The 22,539-nt window shown below is 36.0% G+C and overlaps 1 protein-coding gene across 2 annotated transcripts; it reads right to left on the reverse strand.

Annotated features, from left to right (window-relative positions):
* Positions 1 to 17: 17 nt before the first annotated feature.
* On the reverse strand, positions 18 to 22,105 carry LOC113069483 (integral membrane protein GPR137B-like). 2 transcript variants are annotated; one of them, XM_026242580.1, is made up of 7 exons: positions 21,405 to 22,105; positions 6,866 to 6,915; positions 5,065 to 5,293; positions 4,760 to 4,909; positions 3,020 to 3,145; positions 2,632 to 2,756; positions 18 to 1,739 (listed from the first exon to the last, which is right to left on the reverse strand). In XM_026242580.1, exons 1-7 carry the CDS (start codon positions 21,870 to 21,872, stop codon positions 1,514 to 1,516), a joined length of 1,374 nt encoding a protein of 457 aa, XP_026098365.1. In that variant the 5' UTR covers positions 21,873 to 22,105; the 3' UTR covers positions 18 to 1,513. The 2 variants fall into 2 exon arrangements, with proteins under 2 accessions (XP_026098365.1, XP_026098364.1); XM_026242579.1 differs by having other exon boundaries at positions 18 to 1,742.
* Positions 22,106 to 22,539: the final 434 nt, after the last annotated feature.

Genomic DNA, 22,539 nt, shown 5'->3' on the forward strand with positions numbered 1-22,539 from the left:
TCTGGTCACAACAAAACTTGTTTTTAAAACAGTGCAATAAAACTTTATTATTTTATGGTAGTGCTTGTGTACATCATTAATGAACTATGAACATGGCTAAACGAGTTACATTCATTGGCCTCAAACAAAAAACAAAGGCTTTGCTCTTTTGCGAGATTCAAGAGCTGATATGATACATTTCACAGTAACATTTTTCTGACCAGACTGACATTTATAAATTAATAAAGATAAAAAATAAAACAAACCAACCAATCCATACACAGTCCCATCCCGTCTGTGGTTTCAATCAGCATTCGATCAAATGCATAACATTTCCATCAATTAACGCTCAAGATCTCTCATAACTGAAAAGCTTTGCTACACATTAGCTGGCAGAAAGCAAGGATATAAGACACGAAGATGACTTAAAATTTCCAAATCAATTAAAATCATCCGCTTTTTTTTTTTCATACAGCATACACAAAACCCTGCAAGATGCAATTTAAAACCCATTTTAAAAATAAATCCAATAACAGAGCAGGTGCATATGGAGTTTCAGTCCCACAGCTGCCCAAATATAATATTTACACCGTAACTAATGATTGCTTCAGCCAAATGATTGTTGCTATCTTGTACACAGCTCATGAACAGCAAATTAGGTGATTAAAAAATAAACTTTTTATAGGGAAATGGAAAGGGCCGGTTCTTTTAAGCTGGATATGGGACATCGATTGCTGACCAATCACTCTGAAATACCAATATAGAGGAATGATGATATAAAGCGTTGGAAACATCTTCAATACAAACATTAATTCTGTATGACATGTTTTTGGCTAGGAAAATCATACGATGGCACCATTTCAGGCATCACTGGAGAATGATACATCAGATTTTGACTACTGATATAAGCCCAAAATGTCCTTCAAAAGCCAATTACCAAAATATTAAAGAATGTGAGTAGTTAGTCTTCCTTGTCACACTATCTCAGTCGGCGGTTCTGGGACTGTATGAATCGGGTGTCTTTCGTCTTTTGGGAAGCCTGGAAATGTACTACCTTGGATTTAAGCACGAACTCTTTGGCAACGTAATAAAGGAATTCAAGAAAGAGTCACATGTTAACATCAGTGCACACTGGATCCTCGTACTGACAGATCCAGAATGCTTTCACTTGATCGTCTCGGATGGACTAAGCGGTCGTGCTCTTTCTCCAAAACGATGGAATATAAAAAGCGTACTACAACTACTCCTACTGATCCACAATAAGTGCAAAAAGCACATCCCAACTCACAGAGGGGAGTCCACGTGCTGAAGGCTCGGAGGAGTTCATTGCACCAATGTTGGGTGATGGGATGGATGGTTTTCAGAAATGAGAACATCGGAACCCCCCCACCCCATCACCTTATGGTCCCTTTAAATTCCTGCCGCATCAATGTGGGCAGATAAATTGACCGAGGGGGAAGACGACCATAAGGCATTGCTCCATGTCCTTGCTGAGCCAAACCTTAGATTAGATCGTTCCACAGAAGGATCTGCTTTAGTTCTGAGGGGTGGAGTAGTGTGTCTGGGAGGTTGAGTAGTAGTTTTGGGGGGTGGAATAGTAATTGTGGTGTTGGTTGGTCTGAATGTTGCCGTATGCAAAGAGAAGAGGGGCGGTTGATGTTTGGGGACCATTCAGCAGGTGAGGGATCGCCGTCAGGCTGCCGTTCCTCTGGATCGTGCCGTACCAACTTGGGCCCGTCTGCGGTGTGGACGACAGGATACTGCTGAAAAACAGAACCTCCAGGCTTAGATACTTATATATATATATATATATATATATATAAGAATAGTTCACAAAAAACATCTGATTTTAGCTAAAGAAAAATATGCACGTTTTTAAAAGCATAAAGGTGAGTCAGGGCACCAGATGCACAAAAAAAAGAAACCTAAAAGTGTGACAAGTAAATCACCATGCGGTACCCAAACAAATAACTCTAATGCACTGGTCTTTTATAATGAGTCAGTCAGAAAGTTTCAGGAAACAGCCTTGCTTGGGAGTTAAAGATTTGAATCAGACTTAGTCATTAAGAGACATTACTGATTTCAGAAGTGACTCGCTCACTTAACTGGCGTCATTTTCAGTTACACTAAAATTCAAAAGGTTTTGGGGTCAGTCATGTTTTTTTTTAATTAATATAATTACTTTTTATTATCATCAACACTTTTTTTTTGATGCCTTCAATTATTACATTTCAATTTTTTACAAAAGATTAAATACAATTTGAGAATGGAAACCTATTTAAATTATAATTCTTTTTTACAATGTCACTATCTTTACTGTATTTTGATCAATTAAATGCAGCCTAGACTGGACATTAAAAAACATATATAGTAAAATATTAGAATAGTAATTTTTCAATTTTGTTTTAATCTTTGTTTTATTTAGTAACACTAATAATAATTCTATAAAGCATCTAAAAACAGAAGTATGGCTTTGGTTGGCTAAATCTTTCACTTCAGGGGCCAAGGGGTCTGGAATCCCACAATTAAATCATTTTAAATCAAACTATTCCTTTAAAAACTTCCTAAATCTTTAATTGGAAGTAAATAACACTCCTATCTTTGAGAAGTCGGAGTAAACACTCCTGTTCTTACAAATGTGAGTACACACACCTGCATCTTTCTCCTCGGGAAGTTGTGTTTCTAGACAGATCATCATCACTATCATAGCGGCGTGGGTTGTCAAAGAAATACGCCCTGGAACTAAAGCTGTGACTGTTGATCATGCCACCCGGTGTCTGTGGAAACAAGGTATACAAAATATAAATAAAATGGTATGACTGCACTGGTCCAACACAGACAGGCAAATACGTGACTAACACAGAAGCATGGGATGTTGTTTTCAGTGGGTCAGACGTCTGAGTAATTAATTCTATCTGACAGGAAAACAACTCTCCGCTGGGGCTTAAAAAGCCGATCGCGGGCTCTCATCATTGAGTAAGTGTCCAGCTGTGATATTGATGGACATATTTAGAGGAGTGAGACAGGATTAGACTTTCACCAGGTTCTGATTGGCCCGCTGCACTCTGAAGAACACCACCACCAGACTGGTGGGCAGCAACTCCCAGAAGAACAGGATGATCCCAAAGACCACATAGGCTTCCCCATTGATCTTCTCTGCATCCGCCTGGAGACACAAACACAATGCAAGACAAATTTAACATTGAGAACTTTCTACTTCTGAGCATATTGATGTATCCGGTACACTGTAAAGGCCGATAGACCTTAGCATAGACCGTAGGGTTGTTACGGTCATCCTAAAATAATCTCAAAACCTATTTGAAATGTTTTGGTAAAATAAAGTAAAATAAAAGCTGAAAAACTTAATCTTTTTTGTGTGAAGTTGAAGTACAAAAAAAAAACTATAACAGAAATAAACAAATGAAAGCTTAATAGAAGCACTTGAGAAAAAAAAAAAACAAGATAAAAATGCCAATATTGGCTATACAATCATAACACTTTCACATATAACTTGTTACAGAGTCATCATCGTGACATTTAATTAGTGCAAGAAACAACTGTGTCTAAATGGTGTGATTTATACACATAAATGAAGACAGCCATTAAATATTAATATTGCAATTTTAGTTTTACTTTCTTAAATATTCAATGTTTATTTTACAGTAGTAATATTTCCTATTTTGTTTAATCTTTTGTTTAGTAAATAATAATTTAAAAAATAATCATAATTATTTTATTTGTTCAATAAATTGTGCAGCCCTACAAACAAGCACAGCAAACCTGAATCTTTTAAAAATGCAATCAAATTGCAATCAGAATTTTTTAATCATGAAACATAAGCAAATCAATTTTTCCTCAAATCATGCAGCCACAGAGGAGAGTAGCCCTAACAAGTAGACATACCACCATAAAAACACAAGACACTGTGGCCTATAAATCACAAACATCATGCATACGAATATCTGCAAAAAATGCAGACAATGCAGGATGCATCAAAAAGATGTAAACAACCCAAGAATCAAATGCAAAATTGAAGAATAAGCAAGACAGCCACCCGAACAGATGCAGCTGGGTCAGAGAAGGAGGCAGGCCGATCAGGGGCTTTCTGTCGTCCCGTCTCAGAGGTGAACCCAAACTAGGTCACCACCAGGCAGCCAGCCAGAAATCCTTTCTGCACAGCAGCCTTGCCCGAGCTATTATATATAGCAAAACAAAGACCTTTCCCCCACAGAGCCCATATCCGTCTAAATCCCCACAAATAGATTGTTTCTGTGGACCCCTGAACAAAGCAGCATAATCCATGTTGATTTACTTTTTCTTGAATGAATGAATGAAGCCATCAACATCTCTTTTTATAAATCAACAAAGTACAGAAATACATGTGTAAACATGCAGCAAAAGGCATAATCTGTCATTTATTACACAGCCTTTATTATACTTTTTAATTGTACCACACTCATAACAGCTCTTGAAGGATGGCAGTGCTAAATCAGGGCACACAATAATGAGCTACTATGCAAATGAGAAGAATAAATACATAATAAGTTCATAAATCTCACATAAAGGTGAAAACAGCATTGATTATTAAATCAAACAGCTGTGCCACACTAACAGCAGTGAGGGTTCAATGAGGGTTTACCAGCTTTATGCTTTTTTATACTGATGATACCGCCAACTGACGTGGACGCCAATATCATTATATTTAAAGTTATCTTTATAGTTATCTTTCTTGGTGTGAATGGGGTTTTAGAAATAACATTAAAAAGTTATATTGAACTACCTGGTCAGACACATTGTACCAGCCATAATTAAACGAGCTGGGCCGATCTTCAGGAGAAAGAGCCACCACAACCAGGTTGTAACAGGCTCTGGAGGTGTAGAGGAGGATAACTACTGCCCCAATGGCTGTGGCCTGGCATACCGATGTCCCCTGGATCACAATCACAAAGATCACCACACTTAGACAGAACAGTAATTACGTTTCCAACACAATTCAATGCAGTTAGTTGTTATTTCACCATCAAACTGAAAATGGTCGTGTTCTGAATCCCAATTTGTAAGCTCCAAGTCCAAACGTCCACTCACCTTTGACTCGAGATAGACATTAGCAGAAGACATCTTAGCGATCTTGAAGATGCAGATGGTGAGAGAGATCGCACAGAGCACAAAGAGGCTGTCGTTAACCAGCACTCGTGCCAGAACGGCATCCTTCACCTGACTCTCATCCACATCTCCCTGAACCAGCATGGCACACGTCACATTCACCACCAGGAAAAAAACACTAGCCAGCAGAAATCCTAAACGCAGGGGCACCCTATTGAGAGTTGAGAGAAAAATTATGATGCATGGGTGAATCTAGCATCTACATTTTATTATTAGATTTGAATTATTTCATTTTATCTTAACTATATATTCCTGACATGATTTTAGATATGATTCAGTGCATTTTTATAATTTTTTACTATGTCCCGTTAAATAAAATCAAGCTCTGTTATATAATACGTTATGCACAATATTTTGCTTCACTCAGAAATAGATCATATTGAATAATATGTCAAAGCTCAAAGACATTGATCTGATGAGTGCAGCCAAGCCATTGCTTAGTGCTGTCTGAGCCATGTGTCAATCCTCTCCTCTGCCCCCTTCCCCCTCCATTCCACCACAGGCCCTCCTCCCACTCAGCCTGACGGGACGGGACTGGGTGGGATTTGATCTCCAAGCTTTTCACTCCGCATCAGACTCTAATAACCTGATCAAAGCCCATATTTGTACAGATTGATGCTTTAAAAAAACAAGTCTGTATTAGCCTTTAGTCTGTATAACTTCTTTAAAGTCTTTTGATATTTCAACCAAAACAAAAATCTAAATCCTTCTAAATTCTAAAAAAAATCTCCCTCTAATGTTGTTCCAAAGCTGTATGATTTCTGTTCTGAACACAAAAGCAGATGAGTAAATGAATACTGGGGCAATCAAAAAAAAAAACTAAAAAACACTCACACACACACTCTTGATGCACTGACTTATGATTTCGGCCTTTTACTATATTGCTATAACTTCTATGGTTCTTAATTAGCATTTTGAAGCTTGACAGGCGCAGTATTCCTTGAATGTATTGAAAAGATCAGCATGAACATGTTTTAAACATGTAACAATGAAGTAAGTAAATAAAATCATTTCTTTTTTAGGTGGTATAACACTGTAAACAAAGCTTAAGAACACAACTTCATATGAAAATACCATCTAAACTTACCTAAAGACAGTCAGTTCCTCTCAGACACATTATATATAAATGCCTACTCACACATTTCAACGATTTGAATCATCACATATTTGTATCGATTTTAATCCATCTCTGAGTGTATTGTTATATATCCATACTAGACAGTAATGCAACTGACACATTTAAGGCCCAGAAAGGTAGTAAGGACATTGTTAAAATAGTCCATGTGATGTGAGCTTTTGTGCTTAAAGAGAACAATAATAACGACAGCGTTCTGATGTAAGACGAACATGTGTCTATTATGGCGCAAGCCGTGATTAGAAGGAGAATTGATTTTTGATTTTTGTTTTCTTTGCACACCAAAAGTATTCTCGCATTCTGTTTGTAAAATTTCAGTTGAACCACTGATGTTACATGGACTATTTTAACAATTTCCTTACTACACTTCTGGGTCTGGGAACATTTCAGTTGCATTGCGGTCTATGTAGAGTCAGAAAGCTCTTGGATTTCATCAAAAACATCTTAATTTATGTTCTGAATATGAACGAAGGTCTTGTGGTTTTGGATCAATTTGAGGGTGAGTAATTAATGACAAAAATTTAAATGTTAGGTGAATTATCGCTTTAATTCATTCCACCCTCACAGTAAGGAAAGAAAATCTCTTACTTGTACTTGTTGAGTTCCGGGGAATATTTCGCTTTGGCTTTGAAAATCACCTGTGGAAAAGGAAATAGAAAGATTTTTATTTCTTACAAATGTGACTAAGACAAACTCTATCTCTCTAAAAAAGGTTTTCACCAGTACTATCTGTACTTCTAGCCTGCTCACAGGCCAAGTGATGACTAGCTTGTGCTAATGCAAAGATAAGGATGACCAGGGACCAGGCTATCTCAGTTTGTTTAAACCGAAACATCTCCTGGTTAAGCAAACAGCTCAAGAGCTCAAGAACCAGTGGAAATTATTGGTTATACCTAAGGCCTTTTGCAACTCAGTCAACTCAGGGTAAGCACAACTAAAGAAGCTTGCACAACCATCACTGATAAGCATTCATGGACCGTTTTTACTCTGACATGGCCTTCATGTAGTTCACACGAAGTCCATAAAATCCATTAAAAGGTAATGTACATTTCAACATGTGTTCTACCACGAGGTCAGTAAGGTTTTTAATATTTTTATTCAGAAAAGACACATTAAATTGATCAAAACATCCATTAGCAGATGATACACTGTTGCATATAAACTACCATTCAAAAGACTGATCAGTAAGTTTCGTTTTTTATGTAATTTTTTTAAAGAAAGTAAATAACTGTTTTCTAGTTAGTTTAATACATATACACACACATATATATATATATATATATATATATATATATATATATATATACAGTATTGTTCAAAATAATAGCAGTACAATGTGACTAACCAGAATAATCAAGGTTTTTAGTATATTTTTTATTGCTACGTGGCAAACAAGTTACCAGTAGGTTCAGTAGATTCTCAGAAAACAAATGAGAACCAGCATTCATGATATGCACGCTCTTAAGGCTGTGCAATTGGGCAATTAGTTGAATTAGTTGAAAGGGGTGTGTTCAAAAAAATAGCAGTGTCTACCTTTGACTGTACAAACTCAAAACTATTTTGTACAAACATTTCATTTTTTTTTCTGGGATTTAGCAATCCTGTGAATCACTAAACTAATATTTAGTTGTATGACCACAGTTTTTTAAAACTGCTTGACATCTGTGTGGCATGGAGTCAACCAACTTGTGGCACCTCTCAGCTGTTATTCCACTCCATGATTCTTTAACAACATTCCACAATTCATTCACATTTCTTGGTTTTGCTTCAGAAACAGCATTTTTGATATCACCCCACAAGTTCTCAATTGGATTAAGGTCTGGAGATTGGGCTGGCCACTCCATAATATTAATTTTGTTGGTTTGGAACCAAGACTTTGCCCGTTTACTAGTGTGTTTTGGGTCATTGTCTTGTTGAAACAACCATTTCAAGGGCATGTCCTCTTCAGCATAGGGCAACATGACCTCTTCAAGTATTTTAACATATGCAAACTGATCCATGATCCCTGGTATGCGATAAATAGGCCCAACACCATAGTAGGAGAAACATGCCCATATCATGATGCTTGCACCTCCATGCTTCACTGTCTTCACTGTGTACTGTGGCTTGAATTCAGAGTTTGGGGGTCGTCTCACAAACTGCCTGTGGCCCTTGGACCCAAAAAGAACAATTTTACTCTCATCAGTCCACAATGTTCCTCCATTTCTCTTTAGGCCAGTTGATGTGTTCTTTGGCAAATTGTAACCTCTTCTGCACATGCCTTTTTTTTAACAGAGGGACTTTGCGGGGGATTCTTGAAAATAGATTAGCTTCACACAGACGTCTTCTAACTGTCACAGTACTTACAGGTAACTCCAGACTGTCTTTGATCATCCTGGAGGTGATCATTGGCTGAGCCTTTGCCATTCTGGTTATTCTTCTATCCATTTTGATGGTTGTCTTCCGTTTTCTTCCACGTCTCTCTGGTTTTGCTCTCCATTTTAAGGCATTGGAGATCATTTTAGCTGAACAGCCTATCATTTTTTGCACCTCTTTATAGGTTTTCCCCTCTCTAATCAACTTTTTAATCAAAGTACGCTGTTCTTCTGAACAATGTCTTGAACGACCCATTTTCCTCAGCTTTCAAATGCATGTTCAACAAGTGTTGGCTTCATCCTTAAATAGGGGCCACCTGATTCACAACTGTTTCTTCACAAAATTGATGACCTCAGTGATTGAATGCCACACTGCTATTTTTTTGAACACACCCCTTTCAACTAATTCAACTAATTGCCCAATTGCACAGCCTTAAGAGCGTGCATATCATGAATGCTGGGTCTCATTTGTTTTCTGAGAATCTACTGAACCTACTGGTAACTTGTTTGCCACGTAGCAATAAAAAAATATACGAAAAACCTTGATTATTCTGGTTAGTCACATTGTACTGCTATTATTTTGAACAATACTGTATATATATATATATATATATGTGTGTGTGTGTGTGTGTGTGTGTGTGTGTGTGTATTAAACTAACTAGAAAACAGTTATTTTAAACTTTTTTTTTTTTTCATATTTTTGATCAAATAAATGCAGACTTGGTGAGCATAAGATAATTCTTTTAAAGACATTCAAAAAAATCTTACCAACACAAACTTTTAACTGGTAGTAGTATATTATGAACACATGCATGACAACAAACTTTAAGGGTCATTCAGAAAGCCATTAAGGGTTTTCTTTTAGCTCTGTCATGTTAACCTTTGTACAATATGAACCAAAGCAGTACTGAAACAAGAACAGACCTCAACTGTAGCTTTCTGCACCTACATATTAAAAAGTTTATAGGGTCTGAATTTCACATGAAACTTGGAAAATGAAATTAGATGAAGAAGGTGATTAATACATACAACTATTTAAAACATTTAGAGAGTCAAAATGTTATATGCACATCATTCATTCATTCAAGTCTAGCCCTTTAGTTTTTTTCCCATCATGACAATTCATGAATCACAATCAAACACAAAATATGGTAACAAGTACCCTGTGCAAAACTAGTCAAGTAGGCCTAGCATTTGAAATATTTAAATATAGTTTCTCATTAAACTCTTTAACATCTTATTCATTCACAATTAGTTTTAAATCATTACAAACACTATGCCGAAGTTGGTGTCCTGTGCACTTCTGTAACTTACAAACTACAGTACCTACTGAAAATCTTGTCATAACAAAATGATTGGAATTTATTTACCATGATGAAATTGGACAGAAAACAGTGAAATGTGTTTTGAACCTGATGTGTTATGAACTTGTAAAGAGCACAGTGAAAACACATTTCCAATAAGGCAAGGGAATTTACTAGGTTCTTCATTTAAGAAACAATAATGAAAAGTCACACGTCATATCTACATTCCTGATCGCACACATGCAGGATCCTAGGCCTGTTCTTCTCTAGGTACATTGGCTGATGACATGCAATGAGACACTCAAAGATTGTAGACCACAATGAGAAGGTCAGAAAAAAAAAATCACTGAATCAAGTGATCTCTGTAAACAGGATTATGACAAACAGGAGTTACAGGAAAAACTGTTGGTTTTTAAAGTATGTCTGTGTAACTGAACAAGCGTTTGTTTAGAAGTAACAAGAAGACTCAGATGGGAAACAGCTAAACACACCAGGAGAGTGTGGACAGTCACTATCTGGAGTACACCTGTCTGTAAAGCTGCGCTTGACAGCCATCAGTGGCACATGTGCACACTGAGAACAGATGCCATGTTGTTGGGGCAGAGCATATGAGGTGACTTAGAACTGAACCGGAAGGTTGCATTAAAAATTTATTAACTTCCTTGATGAATTCATGGGGACCTTAATTTCAATCATTACATGAATAAAAATGTACTAATATAATTTAGCATCTGTTTAGTTGTACAATGAAAATGAGTACACAGCATTTCTTTACTGTTTCAAAATAAAAGCACTATGCAGACGCACGCTAATGCTCACATTATCCACTCTCTAGCTTAAAAAATTTCATATAAAAATCATCATGGTTTTGACATGATCAACATAGTTGAACAATATAGATTTCTATTCAGTTTTCAGCAACATGCTAATTCATTGCTAATGGTAAGTCTAGCCAAAATACAATAAAAAAGTGATAGTGTGAAATATAATTTTAATCAAAGAAAAATATTTGAAAATTTAATTTATTCCTGTGATACAAAGATGAATTTTAGATTAATAAAAGTATTAATTCATAAGTAACAACAGCCTTGTTTAATTTTAAGGAATAAAGAGGGTGGACAATTATCACAATATTTAGGTGAACTATTCATTTATCATTATTACTAGTTTTCTGAGAAGACTTCAAATGCTAAAAGTGCAAAATACATCTATTTTAACAAAAGAAACCAGCAATGATAAAAAGGTGCAGCAGTCAATACTTGTGTTGTGTTGTGAATTGCGTGTGTTCATGTGTGCCAACCTCATGTGTCTCCCTGACAGCAGACGCACCGCAGACTCCACCGGGACATGGCACAGCATGATTCAGATTCAAACAGAAGAAAGGATCCAAAAATAAACATGGCAAACTGCACCTCGCGTTTGTCATCTCACGAGAGAGAGGTAGGCTCTAGGGACCCGTGTCGCCCCGAGCACTGTGCTTTCACTGAGAAAAGGCAGCGTTAAAAGCTCCTTTCTATCTGCTCTCCGCTCCCCACCCCAAATCACAAGGCTTTACAGGAAAAAACAATTCAACACAGGCACTGCCTGCTAGCAGATATTAAAGATATTACAAATGTTGTTTGTCACAAGGTGTAGAAAGGTACAGATCAGATATGAAAAAAAGCTAAGAAAAATAACTGGAATTTTTTTTTTGCTCACTGCAAAACAATTCCAGAATGCTATGATATTAAAAGCATTTTTAGTGATATTATAGACATAAGGCCAATTTTCAATGTAAAGATATTTGTTAATAATTTTTTTGTTTGCTCGCTCAAAAAATTAATAAAAAGTGAAAAGTTCAGTTACTTTTAAATTAAATGGAATTGAAAAATAAATACGGATAGGCCTGGATTCTGAGAGATGACAGACATGTTTTGGTTGGGATAAAATGTTAACTCATGACTTTTATAAGCACTCAGCTCACACATAAATGCCAGCTACTTTTGGGGCAGTCATAGAAAAGGACGGAAAAAAAAGAGAAGCAGACAGCATTCTTTCAGAGGGGTTATATGCAAGCCCTTTTTGTGACCCATATGCGGATATTGGTCTCAGTTCCTTAAATGTATTTTTACCATGAGATGTCCATACCACACAGAGTCATGCTTTTGAAAATGTATAACGCTGCGGTTCGGTGTCATGAGACTTTGTGAGACTAAGCTTCTTCCTCTTTTACTGATGGTGTGAAATGTTACTGCTATTCATGACATTCAAACTCATGCAAGACATTATTCCACTATTAAGCAAACTTTTTGTGATGTACACCGTCCACTCATTACTTTACTATTATAAAATATTACAGCCATAAAACCATTGTGGTTTTCTTGCGAATCGTATATATTTTTTAAACAATTGTCTAAAACAGCTTTAAAAAAATAAATATTAATGTCGTCTTTTTAATATATAATTTGTAATATTCATTTTTGAGTTGTTAAAAAAATTAAAAGAATGCATCTCCACATAACATTTATTTGTTTTTATAAAAAAAAAAAAAAAAAACTTACTTGTCTTAATAAAAACCCAAAGAAGTTAGAAATATTTTTGTAAAGAACCAGAGATATGGCTCTAGTGCATATGACTGATTCTCCAAACCAAAAAGAATGAAAGCCTTCATCTGAACGGACAACTGAGGCCTTCTGACGCGTTTCAATGGCTGAACTCATCATTTCCTGTTTTCCTCCTTGGTTATCAGAAGACAAGCCAGCAAACACACTCTCTCCCCTTCAATGTGTCATTATAAAGATGCCCTGGGGAGATTTAAAACCAATGATTCATCTACCTACACTGGGAAACAAAACCGGAACAAATCCCTCGGGTCTGTCTAATTCTTGTTTTTGTGCAAGATCATGTTTGAGAGCCTCACTGAACCTGTATCCTGTGTGAAGTCAAACCAGAAAATAGGCCAACAAACTCAGACTCACTGGGATGGTTAAGAGCCAAACTATTCCATACAGTTTCAACAATTTCCGAAAGTCAGGCTGGAAGTGTTTTAATCTATCAAGGAAACAGTGGGTTTCTACTACACGGAGAGCTTTCGACAAAAAAAAAAAAAAAAATGAAATTCAGAAGCTTTATTTGAGACATATAACAATAAGTAAACTTTCTGCACTCAAAGTTCTGTCTAATTTCTATGGAAACACAAGAAAAAAAACTAAAAACAAACAATGATCTGTTAAATCATAATTATATATATATATATATATATATATATATATATATTAGGGATGCACCGAAATTTCGGCCACCGAAAATTTTCGGCCGAAAATTGCTTTTTCGGTTTTCGGCCGATAGACTTTTATCACCGAAACAACACGGCCGAAATGTTGTGATGACGCAAACAGAAAGCGCGATCTGCACGTGCACCTGCATAGCTTAGACCACGAGCTCCACGCGACATTCACTTAACACCAGTGAGAACACTCTCTCTTCTTATTCCTTTATTCGCAGCACTAAAGCGTCTCCTAACAAAGAGATTGAGACGGACCACGAAGTAAAAACAAAGAAAAGTACAGTCTTATAGAGTCTGTTAGCACACGTCTCACTGAGATCTTTTCGGATCCTCTGCACTTCGCGAATGTGCTTGATCCGCGTTATAAAACCATTACTTGGATGCGGAAATAAGGCAGCGCGCACGAGAAATGATCCAGGCCGCGCTGGATGCGGAGAACCCGCGTGGAGACGAAGAAGCGCCAAGTGCAGGAGACAGATCAGAGTGCAGAAAAAAAGACTCGTCTCTGCACCAGATGAGGGGCATGCACCATCGTTGTCTGATATGTTAAGTGAAATTCTACAAGAAATTGCCTCAAATAATAATAATACGTTGGCTATTTTGTTCTTAGGCTACTATATATATATATATATATATATATATATACACACACAATATATACACACAAACATATACATACATAATATCAGATTGTAGCCATATTTATGCTAGATTTTCTGCTAGATTTCTGCTTTAATTTGATAAAAATGTTCATTCATGCCCTGGCCCTATTTAAATACACTCTTTCAAATATTTCTCAAATGTCAGGCAGATGACAAGCTCAACTGCTCAACAGCTAGATGGTTAACTGTCTGAAGTCCCCATCCCCAGAAGTGACAACCCTCTTGCCTATACTGGAGAAGTGATGCACTTTCTAGTCCTACAGAGAACAATTTCAAATGCACTTCACCTAAATGCACTTTGTTTTTATGAGAGAACTGTTCATTTTAAAACCTTTCTGCAGGCCAGTAGCACTGTACATTATTATTAAATATACACATGAGTGGGATACATTTTTGGTTTGAATTTTATTTTATACTGTGCATTGTTGCTATGTGCTTAATAAATATTTGCATCATTTGTAATTATGTATTTTTATGTTTTTTTTTTTAAAATAAGTTATTTAATTGTAATTATCTTTGAAACTTTAATATTAATTTATGCAATTGCAATGTCTTAATTTTAGTAAGGTTAGTACACGGTCATAGCAATAAATGCAATGGTACTAATAATTGGCATAATTTCTTTCGGTGTTTCGGTTTCGGTTTTCGGCCTTGGTTTTCTCTTTTTCGGTTTTCGGTATCGGCCAAGAATTTTCATTTCGGTGCATCCCTAATATATATATATATATATATATATATATATAATTAAATTCTGAGTTAGTCATCATTACAAGATAAAAAGATAAATTGACAAAATCATGAGATACTAAATCATAGTTATAAAATAAAAGGTGAAATTGACAAATATGAAATTATGAGATTGTAATAATTATCACCAAAAAAATTACTAAAAAATAAATTATGAGGTAGTCATCAATGAGATAAAAAAAAAGCTAAATTGGCAAAGAGGCAAAATTATGAGATACTAAGTCATAATTATGAAATGAAGTCAAAATGAATACAAAATGATTTAATTATAAGGTATTCATCAATGAGATAAAAAAGCTAAATTGGAAAAAAGGCCAAATTATGAGACACTAAGTCATAATTATATGAAAAATCAAAAGTAAATCCAAAAGTCATACAAAGTCAAAATTATGACAAAAAGTTGAAATTATGAGTTAGTAATTATTGACAAAAATCATTATTAAAAAAGATAAAATTATGAGTTAGTCATCGTTATGAGATAAGTCACTGTCATCAAGTCAAAATTAATAAAAAAATATAAAATAATGACATACTGATAGGGCTGCGCTGATTACGATCGGCCGATCGTTATGCGCATCTCGTTAGTAAAGCCGGTTCTGTAATCAGCGGTAAATTCCATCAGTGATTTCACATAGAGCAGCTGTTACTACACAGAGCCATTGTTAACTGAGAAGATGCGCAAATCCACGTCCATTTTCAGCGTTTATTTGCGCAGCTTCTCAGTTAACAACAGCTCTGTGTAGTAACAGCTGCTCTGTGAAATCACGCACCAGATGGAATTAACCGCTGATTAGAGGAACCGGCTTTACTGACGAGATGCGCATTAACGATCGGCCAATCATGATCGGCGCAGCCCTATCAGTATGTCATTATTTTATATTTTTTTATTAATTTTGACTTGATGACAGTGACTTATCTCATAACGATGACTAACTCATAATTTTATCTTTTTTAATAATGATTTTTAGATACTGAGTCATAGATAAATGGTGAAATTAACAAAATATGAAATTATGAGATGGTCATAAGAAAAAGTAAAAATTATGACAAAAAGATAAAATTATGAGATATTAATAAAAAAAAAAAATTCTTGTGTCAGACATGCTTCTATATATTTTGGCTAAAGGCATGTACAACAAAACTGTAGCTGATAACTTTAAGTGTCATATAGTCTTTACATGGAAGCAAGCCTCGCTAACGTCATGATACTCAGGACAACAGGAGAGCAAAACAACAAAGATGAACAGTTTTCAGGTCAAGGAACGCCAACTTCATGCCCACACTGCAGGCTTTAACTCCCACCCAATACCACAATAAAAACAGCACCAAAACACTGACCTATTGTATGATTGATACTTTTAAGCCCAGGTAATAAAATAAAAGCAATCAATAGCTTTTGTCAACCATCTTAAAGAAACCTGCTTAGCAACCCTTGGCACAATCATTCCCAGTCCACTATCTAGCCTACTTTATTCGGATTAGCTTGCTGTCATTCAAGCGAGCAAGTGTGTGTTTGGGGAGCGGAAATGATTTCTTCACAAAGCCCATGCCAAATGAGTCAAACCTTCATGTCCACGTAACAAATGCCTGTATAAGGTCTGGAGCCAGCAAACAGAAACCTCCACAAAAATATGAACAGGCTGACAGTGTGAAAAGATGTGCTGTGGTAACTGAAATCATAAGGGTTACACTATCACGTGATGCTACAAGCTTTGTCAACATACAGCGGAAAAAAGACACTAGATAATGTGACAGTAGATAAACAGCATACTTACTAGACCACGTGAAATCAAAACAGGAGCTTGTGGTCCTTGAATACCGTTTAGGCTATTTATTATGATAATGTATTTTTTTTACATTTTAAGTTTTATTACATTTTTTATTAAATCAAATATTTTTAAATGTATTTTATATTTTTTTCATTTAGTAGACCCTGTTTTATTCAGAATGTATCAATTAAATTGATCAATTGATCAGTAGACACTTTTAAGTTGTTTCAAAAAGATTATTTCAAATGTTCACAAAAATATACAAAGCAGCACAATCAATAAAGTGATTTGAGAACCACATCAGCATATATCAGCATCCATAACTGATTACTGAAAGATCATGTGACATTAAATTGCATTTAAAAAAAAAAAATACATTTACATATCTTAAAAATATTAAAATAGCAAACTTCACAATAAACTTATTTATATGCTTAGATATTTACTGTTATTTATTCATAAAATAAATTTAGCCTTGGTGAACATAAGAGGCTTCTTTAAAAAATAAAATAAAACATTCTTACATACTCTGACCATAATAATAATAATAATACATAATTTAGATAGTCTTAAAGGTACAATAGCAAAAATTATCTGTTCAGTTCTAAAGAAAATTAGGGTGGTAAATGGTCATGCAAAAAATGTTAACTAGTCAAGGTGTCTTGCACCGAAAAATAACAAGTGGGCATCAGAAAAAAACACTGCAAAAAAGAATACAACATGGCCCCTTTAAAATAGCGACATAGGAGTCAAATTCATCCCACAACAACTGTATTTACCAGGAACAAACCAACGGCTAATTTGTTTTCCTTCAATGCTTTTGTGGACCGTCCTCGTTACCCACTTCTTCCATTTACATGACAAGCAGGTCTACAGTACCTAGAGATTACTGCCAAAGGAACGGTGGCCTAGTTACAGTTTAACAACAGCCGTCCCGAACCTCTCCTGACACAACAGCACAACTGTTAAAATCATTAGCCCAAAACAAATTCCAACCTAAACTTCTCCAAGTCAGCTGTCAAAGGGCGAAATGTGATTCACTGCAGTCAAGACTCAAGACCAGCCAATGAACACATCAAACAGGTGCCCAAGTTTGTTAAACAAATTAGACAGCACTTTTCTGTTACTGATCCCGATCATGTGACTTGGCCCCAAATAGGAGTTAACAAAAGCAATGGAGGAGTGTAAACAACATAGAGGAACGTGTTCATCTAATGCCATAATGATCTAGACCAAACTTGCATATCTATGGATGGTTTACAAGGACAAAGAGGGTGAGCGTGGAATAAGAAAACAACATTCCAGTAAGCTGTAATGGAGCTGCGTGGGGGTGATGCCTCTGTTTGGCTGGCCATTATAAAGATTCCCTGGCAAATTGAATTAATAAGACTCTCCCGGCTGATACGATTGAAGAAACAAGCCATGACTCTGAGGTTTGACATGCTAAATGTGAAGAAATGTCATGCTCAGGGACTTTTATGGTCAAGAGATGACAGATATTGAGTTAGCAATGACATTAGCAACATCAAGGAGACAAGGACATGTCATTCTTTGAAAACTATATTAAATAATAGAAAACATTTGATTAATAAGTGAACTTACGCAACCTTATTACTACATAACTACTTTTGTGTGTGTGTGTGGGGGGGGGGGGGGGGGGGTAAATCTATATACCCTTATTAATGGAATGGTCTGCATTCAAAATAAGTTAAGCTCTATTGAAAGCAGGGTTTGGATTTGTCATCTAGTTTGTAAAAAAATAAGCAAAACATTAATGCACTTATAATGAATAACTATGATGTAATGAAATGTTCATAAATAAACATTAAAATGCAGGGTTTCATGGAAGCATAGCTACTTGTCCTTAAGCATGATACACTACTGTTTGAATGTCAGTGATTATTATTCATATGTTTCTACTATTTCACAAAAATATTAAAGCAGCACAACAATTTTCAACACTGGCAATAAGAAACTGAGCACCGATCTGTATATTAAAATGACTAGCTTTGCTTCACAGGGATAAATGACATTTTAAATTGTAATAATGTTTCAAAATATTATTGTTCTAGTCTATTTTGATCAGCCATGGTGAGTATAAAAGACTTTCTAAAACATTTTGACATGTACAAAATGGTCAAACTCCTGTCCTGACCATGCAGAACTGATAAGATGCAACTTTTGCATGAGATGCAGGACTTTTGGTAATGGTATTGGATTTCTTGTAAACTGAGGGACGAGTCAAATTCTTGTATTACATAACTGACAGCATGCCACTGATGTCATTAAATATTTTTGTATGTTTTGAACCTGGAACATTCTTTTATAAATGTGAAATGATGATAAAATGGTTTAAAATGACATGCAGACAGCACCAAAAAAAAAACTGCCGACAATGAGCCACCAACTGCACTAACAGCAGAAATCATACAAGAGTGAAAAATGGCCCATCTTTTTGCTTTGCAGGGCTTTGCTGATGAGGTCTCATGTGACACATTACACACACATCCCTACATGCAGAAATCACACGTGTGATTCATGGGGGAGTTCTGCTTCACATAAACAGTTGGTGTTCACAATACACACACCTTTAATGTGTTTCCTTCACGCACAAGAGTTGCTGAAAGTGTAATTTGAAAAAATAATTGGTCATCACTTTGGTGCTACCTCAGGGAACAGGAAGACAGAGGAAGAACAGATATGAAGACTATAAAATATGACTCAACACTTGCAAAGTATAAAATGCATTATTTACAGTGTTGCATTTTCATTTCCCTAAAGAGACAAATTTTCTGGCTGTAAAAACAACAGCAGACATTTTGAGTTCCAACATGCATGTTTTTACATTTGACAAATGAAAGATATAAATATAATTATTTTTATTAACTTATTATATAACTTTATAGACTTATAAAAACGCATACATAGTACATAAAAAAATATATTTTAGTATATTAAAATAAATAAAAAATATGGATATATATATATATATGGATATATATATGGATATATATATATATATATATATATATATATATATATATATATATGTGTGTGTGTGTGTGTGTGTTTGTGATTTTATATATAATTTAATAATTGTTATATACTTATATTACATTTAAATGCATATATATTTTATAATACATATCTAAAACGTAAGTAAATATTGAAAAAAATATATTATATAGCAATATTAAAATTACAAATCACATTAATTAAGATTATCAAATATGATATTTGTTTGTAGACTTGTGTAAAATGTTTACAGCAGAGATGTATATTGTACATAATGCTGCTTTTCCTTTTCAAACTAGCTACAAACCAGCTGATTCGATCTTCCTTTACAACACAGTTAACCAGTTTCTGCAGCAACTAGCAAGAAACGTCAATCGCTGCATCCAATTACAAGGAAAATGAATGTGTGGAGTTAAAATAGTGGTCATTACTGAGTGGACAGAGCACTAGATCACAGCACGGCGTTCATGGCCACACAAATGACTCATTCGAGTACAGTACCCCACCGATGTGATCTTGTTTTCGGCTGACATTTCGGAGTCGGGGTGCTCGGCATCTTTGTCTGTTCTCAGAACAGAATGCTGCACACCCCTTTTGTTGTGCCTGGAATAGTACAGGATTGAGCAGGGTGATGTAATGCTCTTGCAGCAGGTGCCTCTGATTGGCTCGCACCTCCAAATGCCAACTTGTGCTGTTCAGGCAGTGTCGGTACGATGCCCACATCTCAAATAGCTCCCGAGGAATACGCACAAACAAAGGCCAGCTATCCCGAGCAACCCTCTGCAACTTAACGTGGGTGTAAGGGGAAAGGCTGCAGACAGGCACAAACGGTGGTTGCATAAAACAAAGCTGTCAATAAATTTAACAGGACTGCAGGGCCTGTCAGTCAGGTTTGATTGTGCCACGGCTCTATGTGCTGACTACGGATGAAATAAAATGCAATATAAGCAAGGTTAGATTAATATCAAAGCCAGGGTTATGTCGGACAGAACAGAAAGATCACATTTGTTGAGTTTGGGACATGAATTATAAGATTAAATTAGATTACAATTTGAATATAAGTACATATACAAATCACATAGAAGATTTTAGAGCTTTAGTATAATGCGATTTAAATGTTGCATTTGTGTTTATGAGTTTGGCAGACATTTTTGGTCTACAGTGACTTACAATTCTCCAAAAAGCACCATTAAAGTAACGTAATTACATTAAAGTAATTATGTTACTTTAATGGTGCTTTATGGAGCATGACAGAACAGCCCTTGGTCACTATTCACTTTTTGTCTGTATGGAAAAGAGCAGCGTGGACATACTTCCAAACATCTCTTTTTGTGGTCTACCATACAGAATAAAGAAAATCAAACAGCTTTGTTTGGACTGACATGGACATGCATAAATAAAGACAATAATGTCATTTTTGTGAACTAAGTAGCTGTTTCTTTTCTAGTAATGGTATAAGGGCCTGTAATGTGCTGTTCTCCAGTGCACAAAGTTTTGGAGACGAGATTAACAATTTTTCATCCCCTGCATGATGAAGTTTTGCATTCACAGACGGCCAAGACTTTACAAAGGGTGGAAGGATGGACCAAAAGTGGCAATAATAGATCTCATTCAGACTGTCCTGTGAACTGCACTGTTGTGGTCGAGCAGTGGGACTTGAACAGAAACTGATGACCTCCAGCTGTGCTCTTGTCCCAGTATCATGAACATGATGAATGTCTCTAAATGTCTTAAACAACATAATCTGCCTGTATGACAGAACGACGATGCTTTTATTCACAATAACAGCATGAAGCTCCAAGTCAAGTCATATCAAGTAAACACATTTGGTGGGAGGGACCCACTTAGATGTGAGCTGCATAGAAATGAAACTCTGACTAAATGCAAAATTATTCATATTCTCTCAAAATAAAAAATGTCATTGATTTTCTGTGTCAATTAGACCACCCACCACCATAAAGACGCATTTTGAAACAAAAACTAATTGGGTAAACGGAAAAGTGGGACTTACCTGAGCAAAATAAAGGTTGAGCAGACAGAGGGTGAAGAACTGGAGGCAGGCTGGAAAACAATACAGGAGCCAGAACAGCAAAGGCTGGAGCTGGTTTGCTTGAACAACATTTTTAAAGTAGAAAGAGAAAAGAGTCGTCCTCAAAGCTGACCAGAGCAAACATAGAAAGAGAAAAACACTCTGGTAGCTGAAGCGTTTGTGTCCGTAGTGCAGAATCAACCAGAGCTGCAGGTAAACAAACACGAAGAGCAGCGAATACAAAACCGTGTAGAGAACCGTGAGACCGAGCTGCACGGACGGGAGAAGAGCAGCCTGGATCAGTTCGGAGGAGGATGAGGAGGATGAGTCTGTCCAAACAATGACACTGACCTGGTTTTCTAGTAAAAACAACATATCGACGGGATGCTTGCTATTACGTCGATTTATCCAGAACGCTCTACCGTTTTCCTTTCCCATGAAACTTTTCATGCAGACGTTCTGTAATTAGGAGAAACTGAATAACGTCAAACTTAAATACAAATGACATATGAGCTGAAAACGAAAAACTGCCCTAAGTTGTTGTCGTATGGAATAAACTCTAAAGAAAATTATCGGATGTTTATAAGCACGTTGTGGAAAAACAAACAATAAAAAAATAAGAAACTGTAGAAACCCCCAATCTGTGCAAGGCAGCTCCCTCCGAGCTAAGAAAAACCAACTCTAGCGCTAGAAAATAATAAGGCGATCAGCTGGCTAGCGTTCCTGCCCTTGCCCCGCCTACCGACCAATGGGAAAAGGCTAGAATCTGACACGGTTCTGTCGCCATGTTGGCTCTCGGTTGAATAGAGCTGAATGGAAAAATTCTGCTGCATTCGAGCCTAAATGAGAGGCTTTTCAAGTACGTCTGCTGAAAAGCAATTTACATTACCGCCTACTTTTTTTGAGAAACCAATCATTTGTCTTTTGAGTGTCCTGCCTCTGGATCTATACGTTTGTTTTTTATTTCCAGTGTATCGGCATTGTTGTTTTTAAATAATGCTTGTACGTTTGCGTATGTTGTTTTTGTGAGCTTGCTGTGGTTACAAGTGTAATATTTTATTTTAATAGCTAACATAACAATGTGCACAATAATTGGATAATTTATATTTATGTTTAA

Source organism: Carassius auratus, unplaced genomic scaffold (assembly GCF_003368295.1).
Source record: "Carassius auratus strain Wakin unplaced genomic scaffold, ASM336829v1 scaf_tig00001658, whole genome shotgun sequence".
Classification (NCBI taxonomy): domain Eukaryota; kingdom Metazoa; phylum Chordata; class Actinopteri; order Cypriniformes; family Cyprinidae; genus Carassius; species Carassius auratus.

Coding starts and splice junctions, on each gene's coding strand:
- LOC113069483 (XM_026242579.1), bottom strand. CDS start 21,872: ATGAAAAGTTTCATGGGAAAGGAAAACGGTAGAGCGTTCTGGATAAAT. Junction 6,916..21,404: donor TCAACCTTTATTTTGCTCAG/GTAAGTCCCACT, acceptor CCTTTTCCACAG/GTGATTTTCAAAGCCAAAGC. Junction 1,743..2,631: donor TCCCGAGGAGAAAGATGCAG/GTGTGTGTACTC, acceptor TCTGTTTTTCAG/CAGTATCCTGTCGTCCACAC.